The 20,940-nt window shown below is 38.6% G+C and overlaps 2 protein-coding genes and 1 long non-coding RNA gene across 6 annotated transcripts in view; 1 reads left to right on the top strand and 2 right to left on the bottom strand.

Moving 5' to 3' along the window:
- LOC138014225 (serine/threonine-protein kinase 38-like) overlaps nucleotides 1-3,521 on the bottom strand; it is a 21,341-nt gene extending 17,820 nt beyond the window's left edge. The window contains exons 1-3 of one of the 2 annotated variants that reach the window (XM_068861249.1): nucleotides 3,289-3,521; nucleotides 3,086-3,137; nucleotides 211-333 (exon numbers count right to left, since the gene is read on the bottom strand). In XM_068861249.1, coding sequence (XP_068717350.1) covers nucleotides 211-333; nucleotides 3,086-3,137; nucleotides 3,289-3,413 — 300 coding nt within the window. In that variant the 5' untranslated portion in view covers nucleotides 3,414-3,521. Of the gene's footprint in view, nucleotides 1-210; nucleotides 334-3,085; nucleotides 3,181-3,288 lie in introns of both variants that reach the window. The other variant, XM_068861250.1, reaches the window with a different exon arrangement.
- Nucleotides 3,522-3,908: 387 nt separating this feature from the next.
- On the top strand, nucleotides 3,909-18,845 carry LOC138059564 (elongator complex protein 4-like). Of its 3 annotated transcripts, none has more exons than XM_068905204.1 (11): nucleotides 3,909-4,064; nucleotides 6,065-6,100; nucleotides 6,345-6,466; nucleotides 7,043-7,177; nucleotides 7,850-8,025; nucleotides 8,756-8,849; nucleotides 10,121-10,303; nucleotides 11,208-11,316; nucleotides 13,415-13,521; nucleotides 13,650-13,783; nucleotides 16,743-18,845. In XM_068905204.1, exons 1-10 carry the CDS (start codon nucleotides 3,938-3,940, stop codon nucleotides 13,764-13,766), a joined length of 1,206 nt encoding a protein of 401 aa, XP_068761305.1. In that variant the 5' UTR covers nucleotides 3,909-3,937; the 3' UTR covers nucleotides 13,767-13,783; nucleotides 16,743-18,845. The 3 variants fall into 3 exon arrangements, with proteins under 3 accessions (XP_068761305.1, XP_068761304.1, XP_068761303.1); XM_068905203.1 differs by having other exon boundaries at nucleotides 15,851-18,845; XM_068905202.1 differs by having other exon boundaries at nucleotides 14,139-18,845.
- LOC138059566 (uncharacterized) lies at nucleotides 15,041-20,136 on the bottom strand. Its single transcript, XR_011134221.1, has 2 exons — nucleotides 18,844-20,136; nucleotides 15,041-18,090 (listed from the first exon to the last, which is right to left on the bottom strand). It is a non-coding gene; the product is annotated as an uncharacterized lncRNA (long non-coding RNA).
- Between the last annotated feature and the right edge of the window lie 804 nt (nucleotides 20,137-20,940).

Below are 20,940 nucleotides of genomic sequence, written 5' to 3'. Positions count from 1 at the left end.
CACTGCCATCTCCCAGTTGCAATGTTATGCGCAGTATGAGATGCGCGGTGCAAAACAAGGGAATCACCTTAACCCATTTCTGTCTTCTGCCGCGGTCTGCAGCTGAACAGATGACAGTTCAGGTACATGCAAGTAACACAGTATAGTCACTGTTGGACTGCCTTTGGAGTACATAATTATTGAAAGGAAAAAATGTACCAAGTACCTCACCTCACCAAAAGCTCCTCTTCCTATAACCTTCAATGAGTCAAAGTCTTCCTTTCCAATTCTTGATCGTTTTAGCCTCAGAAACTCGGTTTCTTTCCTTGCAAGGTGGCTTCTGGACTGTTGTTTCTTAAGATAATGGTAAATATAAACAAAATCTTTTCTTTCAATGCTGAGTAACAATTAAAGCAGTCATGAGCAAATTTAATTCATGATCATGATCACTTTGTCATATTCAAACAGTGGTGACTAAAAGAAGCCTTAACTCAGCTAAGCCAGTAAACTCAATTTCAAAAGTTTACACTTCTTTCATTTTTGCAGATTATATCAAATAAACTACATTATTTTATTGATATTGATGAAATACCAGGATTTCTCCTTTTACTAAAAAATCATATCTTCACCGCGCGCAGTGAACATATCATTTTTATCTTTCACATGTGAGGATATAGGTGTTCTCATGGTAACCAACACAATTAGCCAATAAAACGCGAGCTTTCTCTTCATTGTAAGATACTTGTGTGCTTTAATATAATTCTCCTCTACTGCATTAACATTTTTATTGCAAAATTTGACATTATCATGATTTCTTTTTCATAACTTTCATATCTTGTTTTCTGTTACACAACATGCGTGTTTTAGCGGTTGGTGACCACTTTTTCATCATTTTGAAAATTAATAAAACAAGTTGTTTTAAATTTGGACATTTCAGCAATATCTATATAATAAACAGAACATTACATGGCCGCTTGGGAATACGAATTTTATCTTCTCGTGCTGAAAGTATCTCTCACTCGTTCGCTTTGCTCACTCGTGAGAGATACCTTCAGCACTCGAAGATAAAATTTGTATCCCCGCGCGGCCATGTAATATCCTCTATGTATTTAATATTACAGAGGGCTGTAGAAAGTAGCTGGCTGTTCACCATAGCCATTGTCGTGATATGGCTATTGACTTAAGTACAGCCCTGCATGGTACATTACAAAAAAAAAGAATTTTTCAGCAGTCACACTGAAAATGAGGAATGAAATTTAATGACCAAAAAATATCGAGACCCCAAAGACTCAAATTATGCAGCAAAACAGGTTATGTAGATATCATTTAATTCATTAGACCAATTGCAGGATATATACAAGATTTTTATCAAGCAAAAGAGCATAGACGGGAAAAGAAAATAAAATTCCATGACTTTTCCATGCCCTTGGCCATTTTACCCAAATTCCATGACTTTTCCAGGCCTGGAAAGTGCATTTTCAAATTCCATGACTTTTCATGAATAAACCAATTCGGCTAACTCAATGTTGTACCCAATTCGAGTCTTTTGGGAATAAAACGTTTTGTTCCAAGTATTTCCATATCATTTAAATGTGAATGGTTTATTGTCATGCAAATTCAACACACAAAGAATCTTAACCCCGAGAGATTTGAATTGGGTACAACATTGAGTTAGCCGAATTGGTCTATTGTCATGATAGTGTGAATCCTGATTTTTCCCACAAAATGTCAGCTTATACAGGGTACTTTTCTAATACAGTGGCAGTCTGTTGCAAACCTTTCAGACATTTAGTGTCTTGACAACCTAGGATTAATCTTGCACATCCAGTAACTTTGAAAGCCCTGTCACTGTTGCCACAAGTTATTAAGCTCTTAAAGCTCATTCTCCACTAATGTATTTGGCTCAGAATACAAATAATGAAAGTGGAAAAAGCAAAAAGCAAGGAACCAACAATATAGGACAACAAAACAATGGCAGCAAGGTGCTTATAATAATCTTAATTAAAGTCAAATCAAGCAGAAAGCACAACATGAATTCAAGTGTACAAGTTTGCAGCACTGTTTCAATTAATATGGCCTTCGTATTGGCCAATCATAGAAGATACACTCTTGCCACAGTGTATTAACTCATCTCTTTTTAAAGTTCACAAAACAGAGACAGCGCCAAGCTCAGTGCCTTCACAGACAATGAACAATTCCGCTCATTATTGCCTTAATCAATGCTGTTAAGGTGACAGACAACTGGAACGTATCCAGTATCCAGCTAAGCTCACACTCTTGAAATTGTTTAATTCAGTTTGGCTTTAACATCCATATTATTAATTGCAATGACTAAAAACAATATACAATTGCAGTGCTGTCTTGCACTTTTCAAACAAAATATTGGGAGACAAATTCAAGTCTGAACCAAATGGAAATTTTCAACAAATAGGAAATTATTGCCCTCTGGCAGCAAATAACATCCTTACCGTGCTGTGTCATTCAATTGTCATGAAAATCATTGCGGTTTACCATGCAAATACGCAGAATTACTTGGCATTAATTTAGCACATATTAACCTTGCAACATTGGCTCTCTATTTTGTTACTTTCGTCATAAGGTTTGCAATATCATAAATATATTTTTAATTTTTTCCCCTTCGTACAGCGATTAAAATATGGTGAAAATGTAACGTAACACACAAGAATGTTAAAAAAGTTAAGCTTTAACTCGGACAAAATATACCTTGCTTCTGCATAAATTTGTAAAAGGGAAGAAACATTTAAGATAATCATGCGAAAGACGAAGTAAGCTCAGTAACTATCGTACTCATTTCAGATTATATTAACGAAATTCAAAACAATCAACAGCACAAGGGATTTATTCAGATTGTACATGAACATTTCATGATCAATGTGTCAAAAATTTACGACCATCGACCAATCAATTTGCGTCGAAACAGCTTTAACACTAATCTGTACGTACATGAAGAGGATACCTTTAATCGATTTCTTCGCAAATAAAATGAACGAGCGCTTTATTTCTGAACTACAATTGTAGCTTCGGTTATTCAGTACACGGTTGTGAATAATGATTGGCTGGACAAAAAAATTAGCACGTAACAAACCTCTTCTTCCGTTAAACCTTGTTGTTCCATGTTGATTTCCAAAACTCTCCATCTACAATCAAGATATTTACTCAACGCTGTCTTTAAAGCTCCACCTCGAAGAATGAATTTACAGATTAGGGCACTCAGAGGAGATATACTTCTTGAACGGAATCTCTTATTTACAAATAAACTGAAAAAAAGTGTCGACGGACATTACAGACCTGTTTTGCCTTTCTTGATGCTGGGTTATCAAATTAGCATAGAAACTTTCCAGACTAGCCTTAGTTTTTGCTACCTTCTCGAGAGTGTGGTTGGAGTATGAACAAGGCGCTCCATTTGCACTCATTTTCGAGGCAGAGTGAAAATCCTTGTCGCAAATTAAATTTATGAAAACCCTCCTCGACTTTGAAGTGGAGTACTGACGTGACCGATCGCCAAGAAGTCACAAATTGGTCACCAGATCTCCTCTGAATTCCACTTTCGCCTCTAGTTTCAAAACGATTCCTCATTGGCTCGATTATTGGTTCTTTTTATTGTGAGTGAACGAATTCACAACAACTGCTCGGATTGGTTCGTTCTGGAGTGTGTGTGCACTTTGCGAGCGCCCGCGAAGCGGGAAATAAGAATTGTTTGTGGTAAATGCATCGGTAAATGCTACTTGGGATGTATATTTTTGACAAATTCGAAAGATGTAGTACTAGCTCATCAGCCGATTATCTGCAATGCTGATCATTAAACAAAAGAAAACAGTAAGCCTGAGTGACCGATCAAGCTCGAGCAAAAAAGTGGGAATGCTGTACATTTCAGCGGCTACTCCATTCAAATTGGTAGATCGTTGATATATGACACCTTAATGTGAAATAAACCAACATGGCAACCAGCTTTAGAAAGAAAGGTATCCGCAGCCGCACCATTTATCCCCCAGGAACAAGACCGTCTCTGCACAACAATCAACTTTTAATATCTTCAGGAGTGCCGTCCATGGACAATATGATCGGTAAGTTTGCAGCTTAACGAATAATTAACAGCAAAGGCTTCTCCGTTTTTTATCTACAGATTCAGCTACTGTAGATTTTAGCCGATTTAAGCTTAGAAAGTTACTTAAACGTACATGACATTGTAGCGTCGTAATCTCAATATTATTTACTTGAATGAGTGCTAGTTTTCATCCTCAAAAAGGTACGCTCCATTTCTCATTTTAAAGGTCTCGGAGGGTTCTTATTAGGTTAATTTTACACATATTATTTTATAATTCTTCCGTTATGCACCTATCAATGTTACCACCCACGGGACTTTGACTGTGAGGTCTGTCCCCAGAGTGGGGATTTTGGTCGTACGACATATCCCCAAGGTGGGGATTTTGATCTTGGATAATGAAGAGGGCTTGGAAGTCAACCTTGTTCCCAAGGCTTTTCCCTCCCCAAGTATTGAGGGAAAGGCCCTGGGAACGAGGTTGTCTGAAAATAACTCTGCAATCTTGGAAAATACCCAGAAGGCATTCGAATGAACTTCCCAGGCTTGCGAGTGGTGGCCGAACGAAAGGTGAGTGCTGTACATGTATACATAATTTGCAGTCTCTTATTGTGTGCAGCAAGGTCTAAATAACAATTATTCCATGAGCCCGAGTTGGATATGAAGTGATAAAATAACCAACGAGCGCGTAGCGCGAGTTGGTTATAATCACTTCATATCCAACAAGGGAGAATGGAATAATTGTTTTAGTAAATTCTCAAACCGGGTTTCGCAGCCGATTTTTATTTCCACAATTTTACAAAGCGTCCGGAAAGAGCATCTTGGCGCACTATTTTCCATATGATGTAAAACTTCGACTATTGGCTCATAGTCGGAGTTTTTTAGCCAATCAAAAAGCTAGAAATGCAATATTCGGAGCTGAAAATTTACTTAAGGGTAATATTCTGGCCACCTTTACCCACCTCAGGGTGGGGGCTTTTGATACTTTTGGCCAATTATCTTATCGCGGGTTAGGGAATTTGACTCTCTTTTTCAGAAAATGTCAAAATCCCCACCCCATGCCCCCTTGGGGCTTAACATTGATAGGTGCACCATTGTTAAAAAAAAGTATTAGATATTTTTAAATATCTTCATAGAAACTTGTAACGCATGTGATTGGCATTGGAATCATTGTTGTTCATAACAGTTTTAAATGTAAACAACTATTTTACAATCTGACCTACGGGTGACACCATCATTGGGTCACAGAATGTGGACTTGGACTTCGGACTGCAGAATTGAACTAGATTGAGCAAGATAATGTAACAGAAAAAACACTGCAATGTACTGTAAACTTTAAAGGAAATCAACTAAAAATCCATTGAACAAAGTGTAGGCTACCCGACTAGCCTCTTGTTTTTATACATGTAGTTTTTATGCCCCGATCAAATCAAAACTTCAATCTTCTGTGCCCGGGGAGTGGGGAGTTTGACCTTTGCCTGTGTGGGGTGGGGAAAATTGAACCGGAAGTGTGGTAAGTTTTCACACCCCGCATTTAATTGTTAAAGCTCTGAAAGTTGTATGTTTCTGTTAGAGGTAATCAACTGCCACTGGGTCACCGATGAACGACCGATTCATTCAAATTAAAATCGGTCCACTTAAAAAAATCTGTTGCAGTGCAACTGATTTTTTGAAGGCAGGCCGACACTCCAAAAGAAACCGCCATGTCAATCAAAGGGTATGCGAGTGGGTAATGTACATAAATACTTTAAAAAATTAAAGCGTTCAAAATGGCGGATACAATAAAGGAATCTTTTGAGGAAAAATTACATGTTTTACAAAATCTGATGATATGGTACATGTAGGCTGGGTAGGGCATTTGAACACCATTTTGCCCCGAGGGGCAAGTTCAAATGCCAAAAGCCAAAGCCCAGGGGAAGGGATGTTGAAGTTTTGAGTTGATCGGTGCATTAGCCATGCATATAAAGATTAATTTTTATTTATCATTTTTAGAAAAAAAATGTTTTCGTGTTTTAAAATATTTAGGAGGCGGCATTGCTGTAGGAACCATTTTCATGGTAGGTATGTGCCTTTACAAACTTGTCCAATATTTCTTTTGATTGTTATTATCTTACCATTAATCAGCATCATCAGCATTATCATTGGCACCGTCGCTGTCATCATCAGCATTGTGGTCTTTACATGTATTGTCATCACTGTATATTATTTTGTCTTACAGTGACTGTCTAAGTTTCCTTTGTTGGGTATAATAATAATTCGGTAGGTTTAGTTTAAAAAAAAAAATTAATGTGCAGTGTCTTTTTAGAGGAAGATACCTTTGGTTCCTATGCAAGGCAGCTGTCAAAGTATTTTCTAGCTGAGGGAATTGTATCTGGTCATGCAATATTTTTGGCATCTTCAGAGCCTGATCCTAGCAGCATTTTGAAGGTAAATAACGTGATACCAAGATATAATAACAATGATAATAATAATAAATTACCATCATGATGATGATGATAATAATAATGATATTTAAGTAGACTCATGATAATGATGATAATAATAATGATAGTAGTGGCAGTGGCAGTGGCAGTGGCAGTGGCAGTGGCAGTGGCAGTGGCAGTGGCAGTGGCAGTGGTAGTGGTAGTGGTAGTGGTAGTAGTGGTACAATGTAATAGTAGTAGTAGTAGTACATGTATGTAACATACATGTAATTGTTTTATTTTTACATGAGCTAAATAACGATTAGAACTTAATTTTTGATTCTTGATTCACGGGGCAAAAATTAATCCAGAAATGCCAGCACAAGGCAGATCATCTGATCATTTTAAAATGCACTCAAGGTAAAGTACACTGTACTTCCCAAACCATGCATCCGGAGACTTGCCACTCTTGGACTACTTGCATTGGCAAAAACGTATCATGATTGTGGCCTCTGCACACAAATAAAAACTACATGTAGTTTGCCATTGGCTTATGACAAGAAAATCATAATTTTTTGCTGTTTTTCTATGATGTTGTCAGGATCTTCCTAAGGATATAGATGACAAGGAAATCAAAACGTCTGGTGCCCATGTTCAGGAAACAGAGCAAAAGGTTTCTTCGACAGATTCATCCATGAGGATTGCATGGAGATATCAAACTCAGCCCAAGTTTGAGGTTAGTTTTTTGTCTTAATCAGCCTTCCAAATTGCAACCACTACTTTAAAAATTCATCTCTGGGAATTGACTTTTGAAAGATGAAAGGTAAATCACAACGGTGAAAGGTTTGGATGTCATCAAACAATCAAAATAATATTCTATAAGTAAATCTTATCAAGTGAAGCTATGATCCTCACAGTTATGAACACAATTTTTGCAAAAATTGCATTCATAACTGCGAGGATCATAGCTTCACTTGATTTCGTATCTGCAGTTCATATATGATCCATTTCATATATTATTTCATCGTTGATTTATTCCTCCCGGGAACATTGGAACCCACAAATGACCAGCTCCCAACGTCAGTGGCTTCATAGCTGAGTTAGTTAGAGCATTGCACCGTTATCGCGAGGTCACGGGTTCAAAACCCTTTGAAGTCCTGAATTTTTCAGGCTTCTTTACGTAATTGCAATAATTGTGTTCATAACTGTGAGGATCATAGCTTCACTTGATTTTATATCCGCAGTTCATATATAATATAATCCATTTCATACATGTATATAATTTCATCAAGTAAAGCTAAGAAAGTACTAAGGAAAACATCTCAATAATGTTGAATTACATGTACATGTAATTTGCATAAGGTGCCTCAGTCTGTCCTGAAATAGGTTCTGTTTCTTTAAAAAACAGTCTACTTTGTCCTATGCCAAATTTGGACACTACTTTGACTTGACCAAAGTTATGGATGAGGAGAGAGTATACTCAGTCCCTGTTCGGACATTTAGTGTTACAAATGAAGCAGCAGACCTTTTGGAATGTCCCGTGAAAAGACAGGAAGTTAGTTTGCAGGAATATCATGAATACAGGTAATTGAATAATATTAATGACATGTACCAATGATGTAATCATTTGGGATGTGATACTAAACTGCAATTGATGAGCTTTCATTTCGTTTGATTGCTGGATTAGTAATTGTGAGCAGTTTTCTGTGAAATAGCAGGGAAATTAACTTGAACCCTATTTGTTTTCATGTTTTCTACAGTTCTTTGCAACTACTTGTTAGAAGTTGCTCACTGCTGCAGCAATAAACAATCATTCAAAAATAAATCAACTTAAAGAAATAGTGGTACATGTAAATAGAAATAAGGTACAGTATGATTGAAAAGATTATTTAAATGAATAAATGGTAACAAACCTGTACACCACTGTGAGGGCCTTCTCAACCCATCATATACAAAAATTTGTAGAGAAGACTTTGTTGGTCAATCACATTTACCACCTTTGCTATAACAGTATTATTACTTTCTTTTAGCCTTTTTTCTTCCTTTTTCTCTCTCGTATTTGACAAAGGCTAATGACCCTTGTTCCTAGGGAAGGAGTAGGGGGCCTGCCCCCCACTTCCCATACTTGGACCAAAGGCTTCTGGCCCTCTCTGCTTGCAGTCCCTACCTCTCTTACAACTTTGTCTGCATTTGCCACAATATTGACTATTGTGTCTCCAGAGAATGTGAGCTTATATTTTGGAATAATTATTATTATGCTGACTTTTGTTTGTGGTCTGATTGAAAAGAATAATATGTCATTTTTATGTACAAGGTCGAATTATGAGCCGGCTACTGTCTACGAAACTTTAATATCCCGAATAACATCAACCGTCAAGGATGGGGGATTTAGCACATCCGAAAAAGGGGTAAGAAAAATCGCTTGAAATCATTCCTGATACATGTGCAGGTAAAGCTTGTGTAATTTTTTGGAAACTCGTTTTGGTGGGACACAAGTTGCACAAAAAATGTCCATACTTTCCTGCAGACATTAGCCGCAATTTTTTGGAAGTTGCAAGTTGCTTTTAATACTTTTCACAGCACTTAAAAGCCACTGCTTAGTCGAGCCAGAAGGCCCATCAGGCCGGCGCTTATCTCCAGTTTCCACAGCACTTACAACTCACAAAGCTGCAACATGTTTTTTTCTAAATTTTGTGCTATCTCTTGCAACTTGAGTTCCTACGTATTCTGGAATTGGCCAGTTAATTTCCGATGTGTATTAGCTCATGTGATTATCAAGAGCAAGGCAGGTTCCAAAATAGAACGTTGTTTTATCAGGGGCCGCAGAGTAAGTTTCAAAGTGAGGGAGGGGAAGGAGGGGGTGACTAGGTCTTGGTATTATGTATGAGTAGTGTAAATTACTAAGTCTTTGATCAAACCAAAAACAATACTGTAAGAAAAAGTGGAGAGGGGCTGTAGCCCCCCAGCCCCTCCCCCTCAGTGGTCCCTGTTTTTTTAACACCTTTCAAGCAACTTGACTCAGCTTGTCAATTGCGAGTTGAGGGAAATCACCTTTTGGAACATCAAAGTTATCGCTGACTCTGAGTCATTGGAAAAAACTGTGCAAGTGGTTACATCTCATCGGCATGGGCACAGCAAATGCATTTTGAAATCGTAGAGGACTGATTAGTGACAAACTAAATGGCCCAGATTGGGGCATGTGAGTAAACATATGAATGTCACACAACCAGAGTAAACATGGTTTAGAAATATTAGGTAAAAATCGTCTTCATTTTACAGTGCTTAAGAATTACCGGTAACTTACACCTGTACTTGCATGGTTCATGGTACAGCACTTTTTCAAGAATTATTAGATTTTATTTTGTAAACGGTCAGGGTACCCGTCATCTGCACATGGTGACAAATAACCCGCGACCCACATCCCGGAATCTGGTCCCGCAACCTTCGACTAAAGAAGGAACAACATATTAGCCACTTTATCTCCAGTCTGTAGAACTGAGGTACGAAATCGAAAAGGTGCGTGACAAGGGGAGAAAACAGAAGCCCTTTTATGCTCCTCGCTTGCAATTTATGCTGTCACTCGTGGGGATTTTGCAGGCAGAAACAGTTAAAATCTGGTTTTGGGTTTGGGGGTTCCTAAAATTATGTTGCAATCAAGAAATTTCCTTTCTTGTTTTAGCTTGAAAACAGAACAATTCTTCGTATAGTTCTTCATGGCCTTGGCTCGCCGCTCTGGGGTGAAGAGAATAGCACACCAAGTGCCATTAATACTACTTTGACCAGATTTCTTTTCCAATTACGTGCTTTGATGCGCTCAGCATTTGCTGTATGTCTCATAACGGCTCCCACTCACCTGTTCCAGGTTTGTATGCAGCATTAAAGAAATAGCTCAGCTTCAAATGCCATTGGACCTTTTAATGCTTTGCAATTCCAGCCATCTTGGTTTAAACTCGGGCCGACCTGTACCTTTAGCTTCACTTTTAGCTTAAGATAAGTACATGTATTGAGGTTGTAAACAATAAGTCGTGAAATGTTCCGTTGTGCAATTAATTTTAGCGGAGCTCCTCGCACCAAAGGCGTGCGGGCGGAGTACCATGATTAAGAAAATATGTTAATCCATCAATGCGAGGAATTTTGATTTTGGTTATGTCGTCGTTGTACGTCTGTCCGTCCTTACGTTCAACTTATAAACCAATACGCGAACCCGCGTTTTTTTTTTTTGGCGGGAAGTTGCGTGTGTTGGTTGGTACCCGTGTTTTTTTTTTTTAGGCGGGAAGTTGCTTGTGTTGGTACCCGCGTTTTTTTGGCGGGAAGTTGCATGGCCAGCGTTCTGCATTTGCCACTGCTCTTTAGACTTTTAGTAAAGCAAGTGAAAAGTTTGAAGACAACCCAAAATTAAGCTGCGTATCTTTTTTTAAATGTCGTAAAACGAGGGAAGAAGAGAAAGAAAGGAAAAAAAAACAGTTAGCAGGCGATGAGCAAGCGATGATCAACGTGAAAGAGAGCGACTGACAGCAAGAGAAAACGGGCTAAATTTAGTGACAAACAACAAAGAATAGAGAAAGAGCAAGAAAGAGCCCGAGTAAAGAGACGAAATTATAGTGACGTGCTGCGGAAGTCAGAGCAAGTCTGGACTGGTCGACTAGTAAGCAGACTAGTTATAAGAATACCTGAAAACAAAAACATAACTAATAATTGAGGAGGTCCGCCCTTAGGCTTTCCTAAGTATATAAATATGTGAAGCTCGCTTTTGCTTTTTTTTTTAGGAGTCAGCCTTGATTCGCCGCATGCAGAGACTTTGTGATACTGTGGTGAAATTGGAATCCTTTGTTGGCTCTGATAACGAAACGAACCCAGTTTATCAAGATTACCACGGTAATTTTAACATGTCCTGTCATAATTAATCCTACATTGGGGGCTGCTAGTTTTGCAATTTTTATGGTTTTGTTTCTTGTTATGTCATTGGATTTAAAAATGGCGCCACTCTTGCAACTGAGAAGTCGTCGGAGCAGAAGCAAGCATGATCTCTGTATGCATGGGGAGTCAGGCTGGGGAAGTGGTCTTTATCTGCACCTCTCCCCTCTGAATTTCAGTCGAGGTTTTTCTCTCCGGGGACACCAACTTTCCTCCCTTTTGAAAATCAACACCCAGTTAATTAGCACGTCTGGCATTGGTCCTGTGCTTCTGTATCAGATAGATTGGGCCATTTCCGAGTTGCTGTTAGTCTCGGTTTCCAAGTGAGCCTTGGTGCTCAACTATTGCAAGGGAAATGAGTTTGATTTGCATAAGCATACGCAACTCATTTCCATTTGAATGGTTTTGCACCAGTACTCGCTTTGAAACTGAGGCATGCAGCAACTTGGAAATGGGCTATCAACCAACCAGGGGCGTCTAACATGTACATGCTTTCAGCTCGATCGAATTCAGCTAATTTCCCAGGGTTTTCGACAGTTTTGTAAAGTATGTTAGCGGACATATTTCCCAGGCCATTTTAAACATAGAACACTCAGAAACGCTGTTTCCAGTGTTTCTGGAACCCAAGAATCAGTTTCCCAGGCAAGGCTGGAGTTCACTCGCATTCTCTTTACAAAGTAAGTAAAAATAATTATAATTAAGAATAAAACAAACCCCTCAAATATTGGCATGGAATGGCCTCAAACGAAAACCCTGAATTCCTAGGTAGAACACAGTAACTTATGGCAAACATACATTGCGCTATTTAGGAGCAAACTCACAACTGTAGACTGGTCAGTTGCATCGTTAGCCATTTTTAAAAACCGTACACATGGTGTGACCGCGGCTCTTTGCTAGATGGATTGATGGCTGCAGGGGCTGTTATCTGTGTAATTCTTAATTGTTTTCTTAATTCTTATTTTATAATTTATGCATCTAGTAGGCAGTTTTTTGTTTTTTTTTTTTGAATAATGTTATTTATTATAATTGTCTCCACATTATTATAAGGGATATCGCCCAAACTAGAGGGTTTGGACACGTCAATAAAGTGTCTACTACTACTACTACTGCTAGCTGCAACCTTAAGACTTCAAGGAAAGTGTATTTTATCGCGTTTGGAACACACGCGTTGCTTAGCAGTCGGTATGTGGTTGTTACTGTGTAGGAGGCATTTGCGTGCTCCTATTTCTGCTCTAGTTCGTGAGGGGCTCAAGGTCACTTGATGCCCATGATTTCTTTATCCCTTGTGTCAATTTCGCGGCTGTAACCTCAACGTGACTGTATATTAGCTTGGCTATAACTTACTGTCGTTCAAATGAATTGTAAGAATTTTATATTGGATTCTGAGTCGTTAAATAGTTTTTTTTCCTTTCTTTTCCGCCGCCGCCCGTATTATTATAGTCTAGCTATCAATAAACGATGTCCCTATTCCGAGTCTTGTATTAGTGTGAAAAGGATTTGTTCTTGTTTCACTGCAGAGTGATTCGTGAACAAGAGTGATATGTACAGTCCTTAATAAGTGTCAAGACATCATGCTATATTCTCAGGGGTTGTAATACTTTACTCCTAGCTATGCCATCAGTGAAATCTAAGGCCACGCTAAGAGATTGGGCATTCACCGTCTCAGCGCCGTCATTGTGAAACTCTCTGCCTAGTGAGCTTCGCTCAATCACTTGTGTAAATAGTCTTAAAGCTCATCTTAAGATCTTTCTTTTTAGACATGCATATACGTAACAGAGATTTTAATAATACTTTCGCTAATTATTTATCAATTAGTTTTTACCATATTGTATATATATTTTTTGATGTATTAGTAGTCCTTGCCATATTTTTAGTTAGATATTTATCTATTATTTATATTATCTCGTATTTATAACTTAAGAATGCGCATCTGATCATAGTCATGTTAGAAATGAATAAATTATTATTATTATTATTTTTTATTTTTTTTTTTTTTCAGGGCCAGTCTGTTTGTTTGTTTATTTTGCTCTTGAGTTCTGACGGGTTGATTTTATAACAGGTCTTTTCCACATCATTCGGTTGCCTCGGTTGAACTCACTGGTTGGTCATTCGCCGGAGTCCTTCGACCTCGCCTTCAAACTGAGGCGAAAAAAGATGACTATCGAGGTACACTTCTGTTCGAGTATTTGCGCTTTCTTTCTGTCATTCCTTACTGACTGTATATATATATTTTTTTTGTTTCAAAATGTACGACATAAGGCCTTGCCAACACTTCTTTTACTCGATTCCTCTAGAAACTACACCTTCCTCCAGATCTGGCAGAAACCGCTAACAGAACACAAGAAGATTCAATCCGTGGAAAGCCTGGGGCCCTTTCTTGCCAGTCTTCTAACCTCCGGCTAGACTTTTGAGCAGCTTACATGTGAAGGTAAGAGGAAACACAATTTCCTGTTGTGAAGTAAAGTACCGGTACATTTATCAGCTATCCCCCTCCGGACTTCTCCAGGACTTAATTGTATTGGTGGTCGCAAATGCATTGTAAGTCGCAACGCCGGAGATCATAGTCTCCTCATCTTTTCGAACGGGGAGTGGGTTATTGAACGTTCCGCACATTTCTCTTCTTTTCACTAGCAAGTGTTGTGAAACGCCGGCTACGGTTTGTAGTCTTTATCTGAGAAACCAGAATAATTAGTTTTTGTAAGGCCCTTAGCGTTGGTCCTTCCGAAGATCGAATTCGCGAATTCTTCAATGAACAAATGGGACCTGAACAATTTGTCTTCCAGGCAAATAAAGAAAGAAGATCTTCTGTTTCAACATTCTGGCCGAAAAACAATTTGAAGTGCAAAAAGAAATATACGCATGCTTCATAGACTACTCTAAAGCATTCGACCAAGTGAAACACCACGAAATCATAAAAGCATTGGAAAGAGCAGGAATTGACGGAAAAGACATCAGAATTATTACTGGAACCAAAAGGCAGCGATAATAGTCGACCAGGATTTATCAGACTCGGCAGAAATTAAAAGAGGTGTGAGACAAGGCTGTGTGCTTTCTCCTTATCTTTTCGACATATACACAGAATATATCTTCAGAGAATCAAACGATTTGAGAGGCTTTTTCCATCAGTGGAAAAAAACATCAACAGCATCAGATACGTCGATGACACAACACTTCAGGCAAACAGCAACGAAGACCTACAGAAAATCGTAAACACAGTGAAGACTGAAAGCGAGAAAAAGGGCCTCTCAATGAACGCTGACAAAACAAAAACCATGGTTATTAGCAAAACAAAAGGGAACAAAGCAGACATAAAAATAGATGGAAAGAGCCTAGAACAAGTCCAACACTTTAAATATCTGGGTCAAATAGTAAATGAAGAAGCAAAGAAGGAACAAGAAATAACCAAAAGAATTGATGAAGCAAAATCCCTTTTCATCAGGCGAAGAGATATATTCACGTCAAAAGATATCTCCCTTGCTTTAAGACTGACAGAGGCTTGTGAACTGCTACATTCACCCTAAAGCCTTGTATGGGGATAAAACATGATTGGACGCTATACAAAGATACAGAAAGAAAGATTGAAGCTTTTGAGATGTGGATATACAGAAAAATGGCTAGAAGGACAAAGTAAGAAATGAAGAGAATACTACTATCAAGAACAAAATCTGACAAACTAACATATTATGGACACATAGTACGTCACAACAGTCTACAAAAAACTATACTAACAGGTACATGTATAAGGAAAGCGTGGCAGAGGACGTCCAAGAAGACAATGGCTGGACGATGTGAAAGAATACCGTGGCACGTTGACCCCGAGAGAGCTCAGATTGCGCTGAGCTACGGGATGGCAATTTGTTCCAAGTGAAGTGGACCGGGCGGAATCTTACAGAATGCAACCAAGTGACTCAGCAGAGATTAACTTAGCGCACCGTGGCACGTTGACCCCGAGAGAGCTCATGATTGCGCTGAGCTACGGGATGGCAATTTGTTCCAAGTGAAGTATTATCGTTCATTTTGGACACTGAAAGCTCGATAGGGATCATGGGAAATGAACATATTTTCTTTAACAAGCCGAACCCCGATGTCTGGACTCGCAGGACTCGAATCAGGGAACGTTTGATTAATAACCCCTTCAGTTAACCACTAGACTACAGACTACCACATCACCAACAGTGGGGATGTCATTTCTTTTAAATGTCAATATTTTTTCTTCTAAATGTTGCCGTAAACGTGTATTAACACCTGCTAAGAGGCAATCTTACACAGTAAAAAATGTCGGTTACCAAGAAAAAAGAAAAAAGAAGAAGAAAAAACCTAACCATTTTAGAATCAAGAATAATCCTTCAATTGAGTGTTTTCACGTGACGTCACGGCGGCCATGTTGGTGTTCCAAAACAAGGAAACGGCGGCCATATATAGGTGTTCCAACCTAAGCCTTTGGGAATTGAACTATATTTTTATGTAAAGAGTTTCTTTTGTTTCATCAAATTAGCATACCTTCTAGTCACGTGAGTGAAAACGCTCTCTTGAGGCAGAGACTTGGTTGGAACAAGCACAGATTGCTGCGCAGGATTGGGAACAAGTGGCACCGGAAACGGAAGAGAGAATATTCCAGCACTTTGCGAAGTCCCCTTGCCTGACAAACGTTTTTTAGTTTGTGCACCGGCAATTTGAACGAGAATGTATTTCTACAATAGATAACTGAACTGCAATACAGCTGGAAGATTGACCTTTGCTTATCGTTCCATTTTTATTTCCGTTGTATCTTTATTTGTATCTCTTTTAAGTCCAGTATCTTCAGGCAAAATGTCCTTGACTCCTGGCTTTTTTTGCGTTCGTGATCTCATGCACTGTGAGTCTTTTTAAGATTTCACACCATGCCGACCATATGTACTGCAGGGATTAGGCCAGTGAGACTACAGCAACACGAGGAATTTTGTGCCCCACTCTTTGTAAATGGTGTCACTAACACAGATATGAATCTTTGAGCTGAGGTTGTGGGGCAGGGCTTAAAAGGCTTATACCTATAGAGCGGTTTTCAATTGAGCGAATTACTTTGGTTTTGCATTACTTCACTCAGTGATTGGTTCAAAGTTCTCACGCCACTTTTTCAACCAATCAGAAGTGAAACCAAAACCAATCGTGGCTCGCTCGTGCACATTTTCCCGCGCTTTGTGTCGGTTACTTCGAGTGTTGATTGGTTTACCAGATTGTCACCGTCCTTTTTGATTGGCCAAAGTAATTACTTGGGTTTTGGTTTTACGACACTCGATTGAAACTCGCTCTATTGGGACATTATCTTTTCTCGCTTTTTGGTATGAAGAAATGCAAATGCTTAATTTGTTTGCATTCTAAGTGCGCTTAGCTATCAATTACGTTCACAGCTACTCCGCTTTGATAATCGCTGATAAACGCTTCGAGGCAACCACTGATAAAATGATCAAGAGCCCCCCAACTGACAGGAGACAATCTGTTTGGCTGATTGCAGTTTGTCAGAGTTGAATTCAAAACCACAGAAGAGAAATCGAAATATTTTCAATTGAAGTTGTGTATGCCTGGTAGTTTACAGTTTTAAGTCTAGCGACGTTTGTTCTTTGTTGTAAATAGCTTCCGTTGTAACCTTGCGAAACATCTGCCACCGTTGTTTGATCAAGATAAATTTTCCCTTTTATGAATGTAGGCCATCCCCGTTTTTCTCTATTTACTGTCGAATGCGTTTCCTATGTTTTGGGACGGTCGGTCGGAGTAAAAAACAAACAAAAAACTAAAAAGAAAATCAGAAGCATTCCTTTATGTGGGGCTTTGGAACCACATGCAAGTATCATTGACGAGTTGAGAGCGAACTACAAGGTTTCATCATGTGTGCCAGGAATGTGCAGCTGCCGGCAAGAAACTACTGAGTTTCAAGCTGCAAAACTGAATGAATCGAGTGGCAGAGGACAGAAACGATTATAGAGTTAGTGTCAACATATTAAAGAGTTTAAGAAACGAGTGCCACAAAACGATTATATCGTTGGTTAAAAGAGGAAAAAGAATCGTGCTGCACGCATTTTATTGCTGTACTCTGTAGAACAACAACGTGAAATCACCAAATTTGAGGTTTTAAGGACAACGCGAGTGCACAAATGCAAATCTTTCCTTCTATATTTTTACTCTTAAACCGTTCGTATAAATTCAGTTTTAAGATAATTCGCCCACATTGTACGAACTGAACGAGATGAAATAACCGGGAAAGACTAAGGACTGTGCAAAGGTACATATAGAAGAGACATTTTCGTCACCGTCGCCTTAGTAGATCTTAAAATCCCTATTTTCCTCCCACTCCGACAGCCGGGAAGACTCCTATAAAAGGGTAGTCACGTTTACTCTAGGATTAAAAGTTTAAAAATGTTTTACTAAAAGCCATGACTTTCCTCATATGGGTTTTTGAAAACTGAAAAATAGGGATCTGTCTGCAGACGACAGTAAAAGGACAAAGAAAGGGATGACCGATGTGTAGGAAAAAAGGTTTCGCAAGTACCGGTGCGGTTTATAAAATGCAGTCCCGCTTTTAAATGGTTTAGCGTTTCCAGGGGTTTATCATATTTTACCGGATTCACTGTGGATGTGCAATGTGAAATAACAGAGAAATGACCAATAGTGTGCTTGGCTTCTTCTTGTGCAATCGTACTTCCTTTGCAAGGTGTTTAGACAATTTTCTTTTCATGCTGCAAAGTGTCGTTGGACGGTAAACTGTTAGGAAGCAAACCGGAGAACACAATTAGTGACAACAATAATAGCTCTAAGCGAACTCTTGTCCTTTTGTCTCTCAACTTTCTTTGCGTGAAATTTGGACAATTAGTTCGCTCTCGTTGCAACAAGGCAGCAAAATCGTTATCCGCTCCTTCTGTGTTTGTTGCGTTTTTAAAATTGCTCTTTTTATATCCCCATAAGTATTTTTCCTATTGAAGTTGTTTTTTTTTTTAACATTTGCAACAAAACTAATATTTGAACACTGAAGAAAAGAGGCATTTATTTCTTACCATAGAACGGTTAACTCGGTGTCTCCTTGCGGCATTTTTTTTGTTTGTTGAATATTTTCGGTCGATAAAGTTTCGTTTGTTTCACATATGAAGCACGATTTTCTAATTACTGGGTGAATGAAATTTTTATCGTCCTTTTGTTAAGGTGTTGCTTTTATATATAAACCCTTCCGAAATTCTTTTCAGGGATTTTTATGAGCCCGGAATTCATAAAAAATAATTTAGTGTATTCAGTTTTTGCAAGAATTGCAAGGTAGGCGATCCTGCCCTTCACAAAACCATTGCATGCCGCTGATGTATGGGGCCATCTTTATCGTGGTATCGCAAAAATCAACTTGTTTTCTTATCAACTGACTCCATTCAATAATTCAATATTTTTATGATGTCCAGAAAGCTGCGGTGAAATGAAAAAAGTCAAAGTTCAACGCAATCATAACATTAATTTTAAAAGAACATTTCCTGCCTTGATCGATGGAGCCCGATGTGAAGTTCTTTATCGACAACGAAAAGAACCGTAAAATTGCTTTTCACAAGTTTTGATGTAAAACGTCCTCTTTTCTCATTTTTCGATGATAGCTCATGGTAGGTGGGATTCGAGAAGGTTCATGTTGATATCATATTCGTCAGTGGTTCAATAAATGGTGCGGTTGAAAACGCATGTTTGAGTGCAGAAAATATTTTTCAAAAGTGCATTTGCTTTCCCATTGTTCTTGCCGCTTGCTAATGTGTTTATCGTATAGTTCAAACTCATTATTTTATTCCTCATTATTATATTTAGAGTTATATATTTTTTTGCTTGTTTGTTTCGCTTTGCTTTTTGTGCTAACAATTGCATGCTTGGGCAACAAGTTAATTTGTCTTGAAGCTGTTTTCTTTTTCTTTTTCTTTATTCTTGTTTTTTTTTTCCCATCAATATTCGTTTTTTTTTCACGGGCCAGACAGGTTGTAAATCAAGTCTTTTAACGCGTCCGATCAATAAGGGCCTCTTTGAGCGGCAATGTTCATTATTTTCCCAAGGTTATGTTATGTAAGTGGCAATTTGATAGCAGAAGAGTTCGCCATTTGGAGTGATAGGCAGAAGCACTTTAACTGTCAGGTTGTTTAAATGGTTAGCCATTACATGGCTTAAGTTCGCAAACAGTACTGATTCTCTCAGGTGGCGACGTCGATCATAATATTAAAAAAAAAAAAACGGGAGAGATCATAGAGTTAAGCAACACCTATATTTTGAGACATTTTGACCTGCTATCTCCTTTCATTATCTTATGTTTAATGAAAAAAAGGCTTTATTTGGATCATGTCATTCAAGTCGCGATCATTGGAGAGAAAAGGTCACCCACTTAAATTTCTTATAAATGTTAGGTTTGCTCACATTTTCGTAATCGTGACAACACGTGACTGATCACCTAAGAGCGAACGCTAAGTACGCGAACCTACTTTGCAGTCTGGTATTTTTTTCCTTTCTCGTTTGGTCCGTTTCTTCCGTCGATCAACATTCATTGTATACACAGATGGAATTTTTTTCGGTATTCCGGAGTGAAATACTTGTACGCTATATCCGCCCCCCCCTTCCCCCCTGCCCCTTCCTTTCTCTTCTTTTAAGTCGTGATTCCCCTTTGCTAAGTGCGTCTCCGATATATCCTCGAACCATACCACATGTTCTGGAAAGTGGAGGAGGGGGTGGGGATGGTCGGTTCTCCCATGGGCCCTCATTTCACCGGTTTACGGTGGTTGCTGGCTTTAGAAATCGGAAAACTTTCTACTTGATTTCCTGATTTCCATTCAAACTTCCCCTGGTCCACCTCCGCCCCCCCCCCCCCCCCCAAAAAAAAAACCAAAAACAAATACAAAAATATCATAAAAAGACGAAGATTCCGTAATTTTGTAACTTTTGTATTTGTACTTATCGCACGTGTTTAGACTAAGGGATGGATTTAATTTAACCGTATACAAAGAGTTCTGGCTTCTCGTAATGATCATAGAGGCTCGGGGAATCAGACAGCTAGGGAGGATCCGGCATCTACGAGAGAAAGATGGTCTTTTTTTAACATCGCCGTCCACCGTGTAAATGTACCTTGCCTCTCGGTCTTCTCCCACCAAGAATTGAAGGTGTACGAAGAGAAGAAATTTGGCCAAATGGCACAAAATATATTACTAAAAGTTAATAAAAATCGTTTTCAATTTAATTTTTTCCTATTGTTTTTCTTTTCCATGGGGGCAAAATTCGCTCAGTTGGTCGCACAAATGGTCGTTCGTCGATGTTTATTATGGCTGATATCGATTAGGTGGTTGGCGTGGCGCGACTGTTCATATCGCTTACGCGTTGCTTTGTATTTGAGGTTTGACGTCCAAATGGAACACGCTGAGTAATACAATATTTTAAAGTGTACTTTTTAGCGACTACCTCTGAGCTCACATTCAAATAATGTAGTGTAGTTTAACTACTAAATTTGGGACATAAATTTTTGTTCAAACAAAAAAAAAAAAAAAAACAAGCGTTGGTTTGAAAAAGCTCGAACGCAAAAATAACCAAACTATTTTGAATGTTAAAGCTTAAATG

The sequence above is a fragment of the Montipora capricornis genome, chromosome 8, assembly GCF_036669925.1.
Source record: "Montipora capricornis isolate CH-2021 chromosome 8, ASM3666992v2, whole genome shotgun sequence".
Taxonomy (NCBI): domain Eukaryota; kingdom Metazoa; phylum Cnidaria; class Anthozoa; order Scleractinia; family Acroporidae; genus Montipora; species Montipora capricornis.
The sequence above is the reverse complement of the archived record's forward strand: the minus strand, read 5'-3'. Positions and strand labels throughout refer to the sequence as shown.